At 38.7% G+C, this 19,273-nt stretch overlaps 1 protein-coding gene across 3 annotated transcripts in view; it reads left to right on the top strand.

Moving 5' to 3' along the window:
- Positions 1–19,273, top strand: part of ADAMTSL1 (ADAMTS like 1) — an 882,039-nt gene that overhangs the window by 612,774 nt on the left and 249,992 nt on the right. For all 3 annotated transcript variants that reach the window (XM_041761627.1, XM_041761624.1, XM_041761625.1), the window contains one exon: positions 15,184–15,310. In XM_041761627.1, coding sequence (XP_041617561.1) covers positions 15,184–15,310 — 127 coding nt within the window. The remainder of the gene's footprint in view (positions 1–15,183; positions 15,311–19,273) is intronic.

Raw genomic sequence — 19,273 nt, 5'->3', positions numbered from 1 at the left:
CAATTATAATCATTGTAAAACTTGAATTTTAAAAGATTTTATTCATTCATTCATTCATTCATTCATTCATTCATGAGAGACACACAGAGAGAGGCAGAGACATGGGCAGAGGGAGAAGAAGGCTTCCTGAAAGGAGCCTGCTGTGAGACTTGATTCCAGGACCCCAAGATCATGACCTGAGCTGAAGGCAGATACTCAACCAGTGAGCCAGCCACCCAGGTACCCAAAAACTTGAATTTTAAAATACTTCTAAATTTAAGTGGGAATTTAAGTTTATTCTCAAATTAGACATATGCTGAGTGTTGAATTCTGGCAAATTTGATATACATAGTTTCAGCTGATTTTAAACTAGAACTATTACAGGAAAGAATAAGAGTTCATTTTTATGAGTGCGAGTGGGTGGCTAGTGGAATTTTCTTAATGGGAAAAAATGTCTGCCGTCATTTCTTTTTATCTCAGGGCCTTTGAGTGAACTTGTTTTTGTCCAAAATGAAAGAAGGGACAGTTTATTTTTGCCACAGTCAATACTGTAGTGATTCAGCAAAATGCAACTGATTGTCGAGAACGCACAAGCCTAGATAGAGTTTGAAAGGGTGGCCAAGGGCAAAACCATCAGCCTTTTTTCCCACCCAGTTCAGTCACCACACCCAGCAGCTAACCTTCCATTAGACTCAGGAAACTTGGGGCCCATTAAAAATCAGCAAGTCCATGCTGCTCTTAGGTCTTCATGACTGCTATTTTATTGGTCTATTGCTAATTCTGATGAAGAAACACTTCAAATTCCCAGTTTCAAGTGGGCTACTTTTCCTTTAAAAGATTTTTTTTAACTGATTTGTTTTGGCTTGCACATTCATATTCCAGGTTTGTTCCCCATTAAAACAGATTTTGAGTATTTCTTATAACAATTGGATTTGCTGAGTACTCATTTTCTTTCATTATATTCAGCTGTTACAGTAACATATGGGTGCAGGCTCCCATGGAGAAAACAGGACCCCCAACTCTTGTTCTAGCCCCTGAAAAAAATATTTTCCCCAGATTTCAGGTTTTAGAAGATGAAACTTGAGAAATCTCCTTTGTGTTGAATGCATTTAGTGATTGTCCCTCCCTTATCCATATTTGAAAGTGGCCCCAAATAAACCAGATTAGTGGTGAAGAAGTAGAGAGCTAATAAAGGATATTTCAAAAATCCTAAGATTACTTGTTCCAACTTTGTGAAGAAAGTCCATGGTATTTTGATAGGGATTGCATCGAACGTGTAAATTGCCCTGGGTAGCACAGACATTTTCACAGTAAGAATCTGAAGCATTCTCCTCTCATTTGAGTGGGCTGTAGAGGACATGGCTTGCAACTCCACAGCAATTCCAGAGAGACTTTTTACATTTCTATCAGAATCCTTAAGAAGTCCCAATTCTCATCTCCCAAGCTCGCTGCTATTTCCATTGGCTACTTTCACAAGGTAGAGGGAAGTTAAAAAAAAAAAATTCATCTGGTCTGCCCTTTAAAGGCAAGTCTATTTCTTCCACAGGATTGAGGTTGTTATCTTACTTTATATTTGCTTTTCTCAAAGCCAGAGGAACTAAAATGGACCTGAGCTTTTACAACCTTGACCCTGTACCTAGAGCTGTGAGACAACCAGTCTACAGGTGCTCAGATCACAAAAGTACCCTTTACAACTTCAGACACATTTTCACATAGGGAAGCAAATACCTCCCATGTACACAATGACCACATATCCCCCCCCAAAGTAATTAGCACATGTGGCCCAATAACTATGAGGACTACAAAATACAAGATTTGAGAATAGAATTGTCCCAGAAATTCCAGAATATATAGTTAGAGTTGTTCCATGGTGGACTGGCTAGTAATCTCTTTATATAAGTATGAAATCTTTACAACAAGTATATAAAGTAGATCTGATTATCCTCTTATAAGTCAAGAGAGAACTGAATCTCATACTGAGAGTGTATGATATATTCAAGCAAAGGTAATAAATCATCACATCCAGATTGAGTCATTTGATTCCCCCTATGATGATACCATGTTGCCTCTCTCATGACTTGGAGGTACACAACATGTGGATTCTTGATATAAGTAATGATGTTCCATGGTAAGAAATGGCCAGGGTGGTGAAAGTCTGGATAAAAGGCTGAGATGAGGCACTATGGTACTGTTGGTCTTAAGTATAAAATTTCTAGAGAGGGAACAAATACTCTTAACAATTATAAGACTTGTGATAGAACTGAGGATCATGTTATGGCCTATTTGTTCCATGAGAGAGTAAAACAATCATCTTTTTTTTTTTTTCTTCAGTAAAAGAAGTTTACTATCCCATCCAAATATTTTCTGATATGACTTGTTCCTCTGGGAATAATCTTACATTAACAGTCTTTAGTTTCTCAAGCTGATCTGAAAATTTTCTGCCTTGTGCAAGTGTTATAGCCATATGGGACAGAATGTGGAGGTATTTAACAGATGATGTTTTTATGTAAACTCTGTTTTGATCAACTTTATCGGGCTTTATTTTAGGACATAAATGGCAATGGAGAATCCAGGAAAAGAAAAGGAAATAAATATATAAGCTGAGAACATTTTTTACTGACTTTGAATCAGAATACTAATAGTATCATTCAGAAGCTTCAAATTAGTTACAGTAATACAGTTTGGGAAGTAACCAGGAATTGATATGAGGACCAAGGAATGGTGGAAGCCTTTCTGGCTGGGGATCTGAGTTGCTTGGAAAGTGACAATGGGAAGAGACCTATTTTGGGAGAAAGATATGTCCCTCTTTACCTTTTCCATCATGTCTGTTCTTAACACACACTTAGAAACAGCACACTACTGCTCTGGGAATATTGACTTCAGATAACATATCCAAACAGGTAAATGAGAACTTTATTGCATACAGAATTTTGCTGAATTATGGTCACATCTGAAATGTTGAACTCTTTAGATGTAAAATTTCACAGAGTTTTCCAGAAATATGTGTATGAGTGAGTTCTAATCATCATAGCAGAATGGTTACTTTGTGGCGACTTACTGAACAGACACATTCCAGTAAGATCCACATTTGTACCAGGGCAGAAGACCAGCTGCTATCTTTTTTTCTCAACAAAGGACTCTTGTGTTTGAACAAAAACTATGTATTGTATGCCCAGCAGCAGAAGGGAGTCTGAGCAGTGATGTCAAAGTATACCATGATGTCACCACAATTCACAAAGAATTACAGTTAATGCCATGTGAAGTGAGGCCAAATTCAACACTTTCCCTCTTGGGTACTCCACAGGCTAAGAGACAGAAGCAAGGCCGGAGGTCACGCCTTTGTATAATTTTGTTTCACATTCTCCAGACACCCTAATTTTGGAAGCAGTGAAGAGAAGAAGACAGCCTGTTAAAGAAAAGTCCGCTAACCATGTGCTGAGAATGAATTTTAGTCTATGTATGCACAAATGTCTGTACTAGTATAATTCCTAGAATTTCTGCTGAGGACTACAAGACAAATTTAACTAAAAATGATATGCAAGAAAAAAATCCAGATGTTTTTAGTAATAAATTTACACAAGCATTTGGCCCAGACCCTGAAATAAATAAGAAAGAAGCAAAATAAATTAGATAGGAGCACCCAAGAAATTTAATAAGTATTGGAAATAAGACTTAGCTATTCTCTTTTTCCCTTTCAGGGTGTGTTTATCCAGCAATTAAGTAGATTAAATTCTTGATCTCAAGAAAGGCAGTGCTGGAAAACTCTTAAAAATATTTGCAACCTAATAAATTCACCATTCGTTCTATCAGCTGTCTCAGACTTCTAATATTGACATGTCCTTTTTCTTCCACTTACTTAATAATATGAAGAGATAAACACCAGTGGTGATTGCCAACATCCCTAGAACTACAGAATAAGCAAGCTGATAAGGAGCACAGGAAAATACCTGTAGCTCAAATAGTTAAAAAAAAAAAGAAAGAAGAAAGAAAGAAAGAAAGAAAGAAAGAAAGAAAGAAAGAAAGAAGAAAAAAAGAAATAGGACCCTTAAAAAACAGCACCTGGTCACATCTAATTGCAGTAAGTCTTCCTTTAGACTTTAACCATGGAGATGGTTGAAGTCCCTACCCTTTGATGAGGGTGATGGGTTGGTTGGAGGTAGGGAAGGACTATGGTTCTAATCCAGCCAGATGACCAGTCAAAGGGCTAGAAACCACACAGAGTAATGGGAAGAGTCAGGCCTAAGACTATCCAAGCTAAAGTCTCTTAGGAAGAACCAAAAAGTCAGGTGCTCAGGAGATCAAGTATGAAGGGGGCTTCTAGGTAGAGTTGGTGTCAGAGCTGTGGTATAGAGCCTAGAACACTGTGCCTGGTGGAAAAGAAATAAGAGGGAGACTCACTCACAAATAATAAACATTTATACCCCAAGGCATTTTTGGGGTGGATAGTTTGAATTTTTTAATAGTGGATAAAAGACTAGAGACATACCAGGCAAAGTGAGAAATGGAAATTAAAGTGGAGATTACAGTGCTATATAATGATGCATCCATAAAGATCTTTTTCATTTTGACAGCTCTCTTTTGGTCTTCGGAATTAGTGGTAAAGAGTTTAAGTGGTGGAAGCTATTTTTATGTTCTAGAGTGGGATAAGGAGGAAGCTTCTTTGAAACCATAATATATCCTCCTCCCCCGTGGCTTTGCCTATATACAGAATTCATTCATTCATTCATTCATTCAACAAATCAACAAATGTTTATTAATTGTTATATTATTGGACAATAGGACCTTGTGTTATATTCTGGTAGGAAATAGAAAATAAACAATAAACTTAATAAGTAAATTATATTATAAAAAGAGTGCCATAGGATTAAGAACTTGGGTCTGGGATGCAGCTTTAGATGGTCTGGGCAAAGTAGGGCTTATTGAGAAGATGAATGTTTCCAGCAACAGCTTAAGGGAGGCTTTAGAGGTGTCTACAGAAGAATGTTCCAGTCAATAACTGGAAATAACCAGTGCTGTCCTAAGTCAAGAAAGTGCTTACTGCGTTTGAAGAACAGCAAGGATAATGATCCAGAGGGAGATGAAGTCATAGAGGTAACTCAGATAATACAGGAGCTTGTGGGCCATTGTAAGGACTCTGGTGATTCCAAGAGGAAATTGAATCATCCCACCAGTGACTGGTAAACCTAGAGAAGAGACTGTCATGTACTGGGAAGATCCTTCGGAAAATCTTTGCCTGGAAGAAGAGAATTAATGCCTTCATGTAATTTTTTTTCCTGCATTGTGGTATATTAGAGCGTAAGAATGCTACACCTCATCCATTTGGCCTAATAACCTGTGGGTATTTATCAGTATTTCCCTGTGGCATGTGTGTGGCTGTTGAAAAAAAGCACTAATTTTTTTAAACCAATTCAATTGCTCTCCCCAAAAAAGAAATCCTGCCCTTTGAAAGTATATTTTCAGAGCTACTGAATGCAAAGACACTACTTTTTTCTTGGTGCTCAATCTTAGTACTTAGGGCTGTAGGCTGATGTTGCTTTTGGCAACAAGCTGTGGCTGCCAGAGACGTGTTCATCCTCATTCTTCCTGTCTGTTCATTGCCCTTCTAACCCCCAAGAGGAACACAATACATCATGGAATAGAGGAATCACTCATTGATGACATAGTGCTACTCAGCTTGGATTTCAACTCTGGCAACACAAATTCCCAATAATGTGATCTTGGACAAGTTGTTGAACCTTTCTGAGTCTCAGTTTTATTTTCATTAGGTAGTTTCGTCTATTTTGTAAAATAGCCATAGTTAACCAGGGATAGTATAAGGATAATATCAGGGATATTAGGAGAATTGAATAAGGTTAACTAGTTTACTGTGGTGATCATTTTGAAATATATATAAATATTGAAACATTACATTTTATAACTGAAACTAAAGTTTGTATATCAATTATATCTCAATAAAAAAGGAATTAAGTGACAAGATGTATATAGCAAGTGTTTGGCAAACACTAGTTTACTCTCTTCTCTAGGTGGCTTTCCCCTCTTTCTCTACCTCCGTATCACTATGACCTTCAGTCTTAGAGACCTCACTCCTTTTCTGGTTTCACCTATTTTGAGGAAATTATCTGATTAAACCCATTCACTCTAGATTGGGACCATGCCTATTTATGTGTATTCCCCACAGCACCATAAGAGCCACGTAATGCCTTATGCTCAGTTGGTTTGGTTTAATTTAAGTATAATCAACAACTTAATGTGTTACTCCTCCCAAGGGTACTTGAACAACAAACAAAGGAGTAAACCATTGGTTCTCAACTTTGTAACACAAAGGTGTTCTTTATTATTTTTTTCCTATGGGCCTTGTGTTTTGGAAGTTTCCATCTACTCAAAACACTACATGTATTAAATAATAATTTGTTTTCCTATTTTATGACTTAAAGACCTGAGTATAAGTGAAAAATAAATGCAATAAAGATCAGGATTCAGCTTATTTGTATAATGAGATGGCTGGGGGTTTGGGGGACCTTATGTGGTTTTATTGCAGGTAAATATATTTCCATTAGGCTTTGAAAATGCTAAACATAGCTCATGGACCACTATTAGCACCTTTGTGAATGGCCAGGGATTTTGTTTTCTCATACTGAAGAAGTGTGAAGCACAGTATAGATGGGAGGTGTACCTTTCCACGTACTCCCTTTATGTGTTTTCAAGTCACATAGCACAGATGAAGCCACCTATTCATCCCTGTGCCTAAGTCCTGCTCTAGTGGCAGTGATCTTGATAAGAATAGTCAAGCTTGTTATCAGCATTCACCTTTGCCATAATAAATATCATATAGTGTGTCCTTCCATGGTTCAAAGACATCCTACTTTAACCTGTAGTAGGGAATCCCAAGTTGGAATTTTGGTTTTGTTAGTTACTACCTGTGTTACCTTGGAGGAAGCTGTTTGTTTTCTATGAACCTGAGTGTTATAATTTGTACTTGAAATCATTCAAATCTTAAGAGAATGTTAATTTTTTTCCCAAGCCATACAGTATTCAGCTTTATTAAAGATACTTTTCATAAGCATGGTATTATGGACACTGGCAAACAATCATTACCAATATACAACAACTTTCTAACTCCCTTCTTCATTGGACTACCAAAATCAGAACAGCACTACAAAACCCAATGAAGTCTTCATTTGGTATTCTGAACAGGGAAAGTTTAGTCAGGGTTGACATTTCATAATTAGCATATTGTTTAACAACTTTTCATAAGCTAACCCTGACTTTCAGGAAATGAAATGAAAATGGCAAAATTATCTATCTGAATTGTTAAGCTAAAAAAGGAATTCTTTTGGGGAATCCCTGGGTGGCGCAGCGGTTCAGCGCCTGCCTTTGGCCCAGGGCGCGATCCTGGAGACCCTGGATCGAATCCCACATCGGGCTCCCGGTGCATGGAGCCTGCTTCTCCCTCTGCCTGTGTCTCTGCCTCTCTCTCTCTCTCTCTCTCTGTGACTATCATAAATAAATAATAATAATAAAAAATAAAAAAAATAAAAATAAAATAAAAAAGGAATTCTTTTGAGGGATGCAGACTCAATGGTGACACTTTAAGGTCTAGATTGCCTAACATACTGAGAACCACTTCTTGGGGTCAGGTTCCAATAGGTCTCTATATTTAAGGGAGTCAAGGCTATGATGAAGGCAGAGAAGGAGAAGAGGACATAAAAATGAATTTTGGCTTTTCCATACCACAAGGTATCTGTGCCAAGGTGGCTAATATGTGTCAACCTCAGGGAATCCCTCCTCCTGGGAACCATGAGGAAGTTTCTCAAAACTAGAAGGGAAAAGTATTTTCCCTGTATCAACCTAGCTTCAGAGATACTCTATTAGTGATATATGCCCTTCCCCCAAAACAACAATTAAATATTCTATGTGCTAACAACATATCTTTAAAAAAAAAAAGTAAAACAGTTTTACATTTTTATAAAACTTGATAAAAGATCATATTTCAAACTGTATAGTCACACAGTTACCAAAACTACACACACCTCATGGTGTTGGATCAAGATTCAAAATGATCACCAGAGTAAACTAGTTAACATTATTCAATTCTCCCAATATCCCTGATATTATCCTCATACTATCCCTGTCTCCAGCCCCTTCAGCTTTCTGTGCCTGATCAGTTTTGGCATCTCTGTTTTCCACAGAGTTATTCCTATCCTTGCCAGCATCAGCTTTCCTCTTAACCTTTTGGGTACCTTCTCTCCCTTCTTTGCAGGGGTCTTTTTAAGCTTGGGCTCTGGCTTTAGATGAGCAGGTTTAACAGATAACCTTGCAGATTTCTTTGGCTCATGCTTCACCTTGGCTTCATATCCTTTAGCATCCCCTTCAGCCTTTCTCTTGGGCATGGTGGCAGTGGCGGTAGGATATAGGACCTGGATGTGGGGATGCAGCCACATGTGGCCTTTTGTCAATCCAGGGGTCAAAAGAGAGATCTTTGCATTGCATCACCCAAAAGACACCCAGTTCATTTCTCTAATTCCGGAATAATAAATTGGTGTATAGTCTCCTCCAATGACAGCCATGTCTGTCTGAGTTTGGCTTCTAGAGTACAGTATTGTAGAAGATTTGGAGCTACATAAAATCTCAGTGGCAAAGAGTGCTACAGTTGATTAGCAATGTCTGTCATGGGTCCTGGCAGGAAAAATAGCTGCACACATGCCAAATTTTTGTCAACCCAGCCCTATGTGTTATAAAGTGTATTCGCAGATTAGGTCTGACCATCACAATGCTCTGTATCTGGATGATTTGTTTTGGCTACTTAAAATTTGCTTTTTTCAAATCCTCTCTTACTGTTAGGATCCGACAAAGATTGTTGAAGAGCCAGTTCTTTGAAAGGTCTTGTATGTATTTGCTCAGTTGTTATTGGGACATTGTTATATGACATTGTCTTTCAGAAAACTCACAGCAGATATATATCTAGGATTTCAGTACTGTGAGTAATTATGGTTCTCCTGAGCCAGTTTGTCATTTATTCATTACATAAATATTTATCAAGTGTCTCCTGCAAGGAACACATTATCCTATACATTTTCTAAAAGATCCAGTAAATGCTGTAACTCTTGGAATTGTTCATGTTTTCCTCTCTTTTAGGAAGCTCATATCTAGATATGTAACCCCCATTTAGCAAATGTGTAGGACTTCATGGTATGCATTCTGTATAATTCTCTCCTTTTTGGTTTTAACTTATCTTTCTTATTTTTCTCCTTACCCCATATTCCCATTTGTGCTTATTTTTATTTTATTGTTTTGTATTATATGTATGTGCTATAAATATTTTTGAAAAAAGGTAAAGCATGGGGATCCCTGGGTGGCTCAGCTGTTTGGCCCCTGCCTTCGGCCCAGGGAGTGATCCTGGAGTCCTAGGATCTAGTCCCACATCGGGCTCCCTGCATGGAGCCTGCTTCTCCCTCTGCCTGTGTCTCTGCCTCTCTCTCTGTCTCTCTCTCTCTTTGTCTCTCATGAATAAGTAAATAAAATCTTTTTTTTTAAAAGGTAAAGCATAAGCAAATCAATCAATGTAAACTCTTTTGAAGATAAGGTTGGAGATACACTGTCTTCCCTATTAATGTAAATAGTAAATGAGTTATAATACATGTAACAGCACACTCTTCCCCATAAAGTTCTATCTGAATTAAATAATTATAAATAAGAGCAGCTGTGATCAGATTTGCAGCATTTAGTTTTCCATATTTGTCTTTCCCCATGCTGAAAATAAAGGGATTTAAAAGTTTCTTACCTCATGGTGTTGGATCAAGAAAAGCTTGACATCACTGGCTCAGTATTTGATGCTAGAAGTTGAGGTCCTTTTGGGAAACCATTTGAAATGTGGCCAGTGTGAACCCATCTAAGCACGTCAGTTTGGGCATGGATTATGTTTATTTACATTCTCCAAATTATTCAGATGATAATCTTTCTTTTTCCTGTGGCTCCTAGTGAAGACATTTTATTATACTTATTTCAGTGTCTAGAGGATTTCAGTCTTGCAGTCTGCCTGTTTACCTGCTGTCAGTTCTGTAAAACTAAGGGAGAGACCCCTATCAGCACATAGAATAGCCCTGATGCCTAAAACCTGCATGACATGCTTGAAGTCTGCCGTGGTGCTAAAGCACCAAAAATGTCTTGGAGCTTTGACTTTTTATGTCACCTGAGATAAGTTTTATTTAAAAAAAAAAAAGCATCACTGTGGATACAGAGGCGGTCAGACCACTGTATCAGGTTGACACCAAGTAGCAGAATATGAATAAAATACATTAGACCAAAATACTCAGCTAGTTTTCCACCCTTTGCAAAAAAAATTCTATGTAGTTGCCAAAGTTATGAGTGGTCATTATCTCACTTTAATGTTTTGTCCAGAATGGGGTGGGTCTGGGAACTCAGTGACCTGAACATTGCCTCCCATGACATTTCACTAATAATGAGTGTAGGTGCACTTGGGAAATAGTCTTTTAAAAATACTAGCCCTTTACTGTAATTCTTGTTCATGCAGCAGGACAGAAGTTTCAGTTTGACCTGTAGTTGTCATTTATGATACGCCTGTTCCTCTGTGTACACAGATACAAACAAGCACACGTATACACATATATTCACATTTTTGTCTACGTATGTGTCAATGACTGCAGTCTAAGGCTGCTTACCTGTAACCTACAATGGCTTTGTTAACAAACCATTATGTTTGCTGTGTGTTTCATTGATTCACCAGCATTCACCATGCTTGTCAAGTGTCACACACTGTGCCAGACAGCAGAAACGCAAAGATTAATGGAATGTGGGCTCTCAAATAGCCCATGATCTGGTATAGAAACAGACATATTAATAGATTAAACTCAATATAAGTTATTCAACTATTTGAATTGGGTGTATACAAAAGAAACGCCAAAGCAATAATGGTTTAAGCACATAAAAGATTACTCTCTCACAAATAAAAAAAGAAGTCAAGATATGATCAGTCTAAGTAAGGTTAAAGAACCAGGCTCTTTCTTTCTCTTCTGCCCTCCTTACTGCAGGGCTTCCATTCTCAGGATTGTCTCTTTTTCAAAACAGCACCTGGAGCCAACAGGAAGGAAGGAGAGTAGCAGGCAGGTGGGGTCATCTAAGTCAGCTTCTTTTAAGTAGTTTTCCCAGAAGTCGCATACAACATTTCCACTTTTATTTCACTAATTATAATTTGATCACAAAGCCAATGAAAAATGTATTCTTTTAACTGGACATGTTGCTACCCCAAATAAAATTGGAGTTCTGTTACTGAGAAAAATAAGATGGATGTTGGGTGGCAACCAGTAATCTCTGGAGTTCTGAACAAATGGCTGAGGAAGCACAGAATAATAAAGCCATTAAATCTGGAATCTAGATAGGCATGTTTGAGGAGGAGACACTTAATTTGGGATTTGAAAGATGAATAATAGGAGTTTGCTAACTAAAGAATTGGGGAAAAGCACGTTAGGCAGAAATAGTAGTATGTGCAAAAGCGCAGAGATCTGTCATTATAACTGCCAAATAAACCCATTTCTGTATTTCTTTTTTTTCTTTGTTATTAATAATAGCTCTCAAAGTAACAGTTTAATTAATCTGTTATTCCAGATCAAAAGATTGAGATAGACTGAGATATGTCAATAAGGATTTTCTTGACATAACTGCAAACAGTTTTCCATTTAGACCAAAATAGGAACATTTTATCTGATGATAAAGTATTCCCATGTTTTAAAAATAATTGAGTTAGAATATTTTGGCATCTTAAAAAGGAATTGATACAAAGGAGCGAAAAAAGTGGATCAGGGAGATGTTTGTCTCTTCAACTCTGAAGTTAAACAAAGCCTAGTTAGAACCCACTTGGTTCATATCCTGAGGTCTATAAACCTACATTGAGGGCACTAAGTTGGTGGTCTGGTCAAGTGAGCCCTAAAGTATGTCACCTTCTATTTAGCTGATCCTAATAGATTGTTACTTTGGATCTGTAAAGCAGGATTGTTCTTTTCTTAAAATGGCTTTGGAGCCATAAGAAATCTTTAGGATTTAGAGAGATTTTCATAGTAATCTCCTATTTGGCTTCTTTAGAGATATCAAAGACCAGTAAAAAATTTCCAGAGAAAGTTAAATCCTTTGAGAAACTCGAAATTTCTTTAAGGAATAAACCAAGTTATATTTGAGATACCTGAGAGTATAAATATCCATGCCCCTTGCCCATCACCCTTCCATAGTGCTGAGTATCTTGTCAGATTAAATTCATCTCTTTCCAAACCCAAAGAACAACAGATGAGTCATTGATTCTTTGCATACTGCCTAAATTAGTATTACCATGTTTTTTTCAAAGGACTTGACCCTTCTAAGCCAAACAGATGGTTTAGCTTCTGACATTTTTTGTTTTTGTTTTTTGTCAACTTGGGTTTTGGGTTACTTTCTAATTAGCTGGTACCCACACTTGACTAAAATGTGCAGTACACCTCACAGCAACACCTCCCTTTTGTATAGTTAACTCTGGCACCTCGTCCATATCTCAGCTTAAAAGACTCTTCTCTGGCCTCTCTAACTATACCAAATTCTCCATATTTCATGTTCTTAGAGTATCATTTATCTGTACTTTATAGTTTGCATCATGATTATCATTTTACACTTTTTGTGTATGATGATTTGAATAATATGTGCCTCCTAGAGACTATTAGACTCTTAGGTCCCATGAGGATGGGTGCTTATGTGCTTAAACTCACCTTTCGATTTTGCTTCTAGCACGGTGCTTGGCGCATGGCAGATCTTGATCATTGATGGCTAGAGGATTAAATTATTTTTAATAATTGGTGGTGGTATATAAGTTACTTCTGCACCCCCATTTCACACTGTGTTCAGAATACAAGTGACTGCAGAATTATTCAACTCGTATGTGGATTCATCTACAGATTAAATTTTTGAAAATAATTTTATTACAGCTACATAGAAGCACATCAATGAAATTTTAAGCCAGCATGTGTTGGTTCTGCATGGATGAAATTTGGATGATATTCTAAAGTGACTTCACTGCAACATGTGGCATACTGAGGTGAATGGCAGCTTCATCACAATGAGCCCATAAGGACAGACCCAGCCCACCTTTGCTCCCCACTTAAAAGCTGGGCACTATGTTTTCCTGACATCTTTGTATTTCAAAAAATGTATAGTTGTTGAAGGAGTTACTGCTTTGTCATCGATGTTAAAAATGCTTGTATGCCTGTGTATAAAAAATACATATTACCATATTTGAAAATATAGCACATATATAATGCAGTGCTAAATAATTGTAATTTTTAAACCTTGTTTAAATTGCAAACATGTGTTTGCAATTATTAATTAAAGGTACAAAAAAGGAAAGTCAAGCCTCAAAGAAATGTCAATTAACAATTAGATTTTTGAAAGACACAGTGAATTGCAGGGACTTTTGGGAAAGAAGCCTCTTCAGATGTCACCATAGTTCTCATTTTATTTGTGTCAAAGACAGTAGTTGAAGTTGTTTGCAAGTGGAGTCTTTCGATATTAGATCTAACTAGAACTATAGAGGTACAACCTGATGCAGTTTGGATTTGAGTTTTTTTTAACTTGAACTGTAGAAAGGAGAGAGTAAAAGTACAAATAGACTTGGCCCACATACCTGATAAGTGCTTGTAATTGTTGTTAAGCCTGATTTGGACTAAGCATAAATGTTTTATTAGATGTGTTCAGAACTCAGCCACGTATTATCAAAGTGACCTTGGCAAGACTTAGGGCCTCGGTTTTAAGTGGAGTTATCTTACATAATCGTTCTCAGGATTAACAAGGTACTTGTCTTGTGCCTAGCAGGACACAGCTAGGCAAAGAGGGCCTCAGGATTGGTTGTCTCTGCCGCCTGCCTCATCGACCCTCCTCCCCCACCACACACATACAGTAATCTTGCTTCTGTTTGCTCATTCTTTTTTTTTTTTTAATTTTTTTTTAATTTTTATTTATGATAGTCATACAGAGAGAGAGAGAGGCAGAGACATAGGCAGAGGGAGAAGCAGGCTCCATGCACTGGGAGCCTGATGTGGGATTCGATCCTGGGTCTCCAGGATCGCGCCCTGGGCCGAAGGCAGGCGCCAAACCGCTGCGCCACCCAGGGATCCCTGTTTGCTCATTCTGTGATTGTTTCTCTTTTCTTAGTTGAAGTGCTAGCTAGAAAAGGAACTATTTTAGGGCAGCCTGGGTGGCCCAGCGGTTGATTGTCTGTCTTTGCCCCAGGGCTTGATCCTGGCATCCCAGGATCGAGTCCCACAACGGGCTCCCTGCCCCATGGGGAACCTGCTTCTCCCTCTGCCTGTGTCTCTGCCTGTCTCTGTGTCTCATGAATAAATAAATAAAATCTTAAAAAAAAAAAAAAGGAGCGATTTTCATTATCATTCAGCAGCATTGGTGGTTCAGTGATAGAATTCTCGCCTGCCATCATCATTCAGCAAATACCTATTGAGGGCTTACAGTTTGCCAAGCACTGTACTAGTTGCCTGGTACATCAGTGGACCTAACATACAAAGCCCCTACTCTTACACAGCTTACAGTCTAAGGGAAAATATGGAACATGAAAATAATCCACAAAATTTTTCCTTTCATAAGTGTATTTTTTAATTTTAGTGACATAATTATTGACAGTGGGAGTGATTTTTTCCCAAGATTTTATTTATTTATTTATTTGACAAATAAATAAAGTGTACAAGTGGGGGTGGGGAGGGGAGAGGTGGATAGAGGAAAAGGGAGAAGCAGGCTGCCCACAGAGCAGGGAGCCCAACTCGGGGCTCCATCCCAGGACCTGAGCCAAAAGCAGACGCTTAACCAACCTAGTCCCATAGGAGTTATCTTTTAAATTAAGGCTCCATGATATCAGTAGGTCAGGGTCTTCCTCTCTCCCTTACCTTCTCCCCTGCCTGCCTCCATTCTCTCTCTCTCTCTCTGTCTCCCTCCCCCACCCTTCTTTCTGTTTATATATTTGAACTGTAAAAACATCTTTGTCTATGCTTTGCTTTTTCTTCCTTAGCTTGATTGAAATTCCAGCTGAATTCATTCCCCTCTACGGGAAGCATGTTTTATGCTTCCTCCAAAATGAAGCGAGGTCATTTAGTGGTGATGGGCCTTGCGATGGATCCCTGAAGTAGGCATCTGGTTGAATCACCCATCTCTCTCTCCTATTAGATTGTCGGCTGCGATCACCAGCTGGGAAGCACCATCAAGGAGGATAACTGTGGAGTCTGCAACGGGGATGGGTCCACCTGCCGGCTGGTCCGAGGGCAATATAAATCCCAGCTCTCTGCAACCAAATGTAAGATGCCACAAGAGATGGGGCCATCTTCGGGTTTGTTGGTTAATTAATCTCTCCTGGTTTAGTGCTGGCTCCCCTCAGCAGCTGGGAATGAGGCCACCACCAAAATGAAGATGAATCTGAACATACTATAGAAAGCTTCATGTTCCTGCTTTGTGTATTACTTTAGGTAGAACAAGTCAGGTAACCCATTGCAACCCTTTCTTTTGTCATGCAGCAGGAGTGAACTACACGTGGATCAAAACACACTCTATTTACAAACATAGACATGCAGTTTGCTGCCCAACATGAGGACAGACTGCGTCCAAGCCTCTGCCTGATTCAGTCTGATGTGCCTGATGGGATTTAGCAGGGAGAGTATGTAAATCTAAACAAATTCACTCCTACCACCATGAAATCATTCTGTCTACATTTACAGAGCGATCTTTGGTGCTGAACACAGGTTCTTTCAGAATTAATATTGGACGGTGATTTTTTTTTTAATTTTTATTTATTTATGATAGTCACACAGAGAGAGAGAGAGAGGCAGACACACAGGCAGAGGGAGAAGCAGGCTCCATGCACCGGGAGCCCGACGTGGGATTCGATCCCTGGTCTCCAGGATCGCGCCCTGGGCCAAAGGCAGACACCAAACCGCTGCACCACCCAGGGATCCCCTGGATGGTGATTATATGAAGCCATTTATTAACTTATGTCTTACTCTGTATACTAGCACAATAAATATATGCTTCCTCTGTAATATGTGCTGGGAAATTTGCATGATTATCTCATTTTATCCTTATAACAATCTTATAGCAAAGCATTGTTTATCCTTATGTTATGAATAAGATAACTGAAGCTTAGTCAGATTATGTGACTTGCTCACAGTCACACAACTATAAGATAGTAGAGTCAAGATTCAAGCCCAGAGTCCAATTCCAGAACCTAAGCACTTATTCATTTCATTTCTCTGGCCTGTCCCACAACCCTGCTGATTATTTGCACGGTGGGACACTTTAAAGCAATTAGATGGATTAAGACAAGTTACTTCAGATTTCTGCCCAGCTGGGTCTTGCTTGGGTAGATTGCACATGTTCTAGTGATACCTAAGATAACCTCGCAGTCACACAGTGATCCAGATCATTTTACAAAACACTATCCTTTGTGACCATCACTGCTCTGGGTGCTGCATCAGAAAAAAAAAATAAAAATAAGGCAACTCTTGTACTCAAAGACATACATTTTTAGAATAATTTGACCTTGTTTGGCATACGGTCTCCAGATTTTGCCCCTACCCAGAATCCTTAATAGATTTGACTGAATGTCTTTGCACATGGCTCCCCTAGCTTGGGAACTGAGAATAATATCTTTTACTGAATGTGGCTTTGTTCTCCTTCTTTGTTGACTAGCTGGAGAAAAACAATTGACATTTGGCAGAGTCTGTGGCTTTAAATGGGCTTGTAGGTCAAGAAGAAAGGCAGTATACACTAAAGAAACATTCCCAGAAGTTAGGAAAAGGCAGTTTGTTCAAAGGCAGTTTGTCCAAAGCCAGTTCTTGGGAAGAAGAGGTAGTAGCAAGAAAGACTAGGGACTTTTAAACACAAGAAACATTAGAGGTACCAGCTTTAGTGAACTCTACATTCTAACACCCCTGCTGGCAGTGAAAAATGTGAATTAGGGGGTGGGGGAAAGTCTGGCAGAGAGAATGAAGGATGAGGTAAGTTAGACATTGATATAGTACATTCAGGTGAGATTTTTTTTCCTTTCATGTGTTGGTAGCTTCTTCTATAAGATGAAAAATTTAAAAATTTGGAAGATGAAAACTAGAGGATAGAGGCACAATTGTTTTGTAAATTTCTGAAGTCACGGTAAGATATTTGGGGAGGAAGTTACATTTAAAAAGTCACTTTTGTAGAACACTAAGAAATCCTGGAAGAGCTAAAATCTTGCTAATTATTATTATTATTTAAAGATTTTATTTATTTATTCATGAGAGACACAGAGAGAGAGGCAGAGACATAGGCAAAAGGAGAAGCAGACTCCCCACAAGGAGCCTGATGCAGGACTCGATCCCGGATCCCAGGATTAGAACCTGAGCCAAAGGCATCAGATGCTCAACCACTGAGCCACCCAGGTGTCCCAAATCTTGCTAATTATTTGTCATGTAATTGATCAATGCTCATTATCTAGGAATCTAGGAATTTCTGCTAGGCACAGAAAAAGGAGATGACTGCTTTTGTGTAGCACCTGCTATATAGCAGGCTTAGGGATAGGGAATCCTCCCTCCTTTCGCACTCATGCCCTCTGCCTCAACAGTCTGCCTGGATAAATATTCCTCTTACCCTCCTGTTAGGGAGTCATCAGGGACCCTGGGGCTTGACTCACTGGAACAATGTGGAGAAGCTCTGAAAGAACAAACTGAAGCAAATTAAGAGCCATAAGTCACCCCCAGATCTGCAAATAGATATTTCAATGAAAAGTGCTCTATTCAAGACAGAGAATAGGTTAATTATATCATACACAACCTGATGATTATCCATAATGACAAAATGCAATTGATTCATTTACCTTAGCACTGATGATGCCTCATGACAAAATGATTTATATCAATAAAGCCCAACATATGCATGCACCTCACCACAATCTATAGCAGATGCTGAACAAACTGCCTCGTTTATGTTTTCTCCACCCCAGAAGAACCTTCCACCCTATATTTACAGACTGTGGGGTGACCCACAGGCAGGGAAGATTAGACTGCTCTGCGGGGCCCAGTGTGCTGGCCAGGTGAGCAGTTCTCCACCCGTGAAGGCCTGGAGGAGTGGTGCCAGGTCTCTCTCCTGTGCTCTGCCAAAAGGCACTGCAAGCCAGCCACATGCTCTTTTCAAACTCCTAGCAGTCGGATTCCCCACATTGAACTCATTTTCTTCTGAACTTATATCCAATACTTTTTTTTTTAATGTTATCAAGCCGTGGGGGAACAAAGAGAAAACAGAAGAGTGGAGAAAGACCATGGTGGGAAGTGCCAGAAGGAAAACGAGAAGTAGGAGGAACTTATCCAAGGGCTGCCATTTGCTGGCAAATAATAAAGAAACCATCTTTGTATCAAAAGACAGAGTAATTGCCTAATACAAATACAGACAAGAAAGAGAGCTAGATCAAGGCACATTTTTCTCCCTTTTTAAAGGAAAATGCTGTCCACTGATAGCATTCAATCTTTCCACTTTTCCTAGTCACTTTTTTCAACTTCCTGCCCCCCCCCCAAAAAAAGAATAAATTTAACTAACATTAACTTTTGATTCTTGAAATCAAAGGCTCACTTTCTTGCAAATTATATTGGCTTGTACCCTATTACATATTTTCCAAGTATATGCAATATACTTATAACTAGAGCCAGTCTATTTGCTATCAATTTAATGTCTCCAGCTTTGCAAACCTGTCGTATGAATTTGTGTGTTTTGAAATCACCTGGATATCTCAAAATTCCTGAGGGGCAGACAGCAAAAAAACTAAATAAAATGTGTTGTCTGTCATATGGTGGTAGGAGTCTTAAAAAAAATAAAGCAGGGAAGAAGAACAGGAGATAGGGCTGGGCTGCCAATTAAGTGTTACAGGGAATTGCAATACTAGATAGGTTAGTAAGAAGAGTACACACTGATAAAGTGGCATCTTGGAACCAGGTTTTAATGTCACCATGCAAAAGTCAAGGGAAAGAGAATTCTAGTCATAGAGAAAGTCAAGAACAAAGGCCTTACTTAGGTAAATGTATTCTTGACATATTTCTTGAAGTGCAAAGAAGCTGATGTGACTTAAAGTAAGTTTAAAAAAATCCTACAGGAAATGATGAAGGCAGGAGGATTGAAAGGTGGCGTGAAGAATGCCACAGATATTGTAGGCTTTTGTAAGGATTTTGGCCTTTAGTCAGAATGAGATGAGAAGTCACAGGAGGATTTTGAGCGGTGGAATGACTTGATTTTTTTTTTCCAA

This window comes from Vulpes lagopus, chromosome 7, assembly GCF_018345385.1.
Source record: "Vulpes lagopus strain Blue_001 chromosome 7, ASM1834538v1, whole genome shotgun sequence".
In the NCBI taxonomy this organism is placed as follows: Eukaryota; Metazoa; Chordata; class Mammalia; order Carnivora; family Canidae; genus Vulpes; species Vulpes lagopus.
This window is presented reverse-complemented; position numbering and strand designations above follow the sequence as displayed.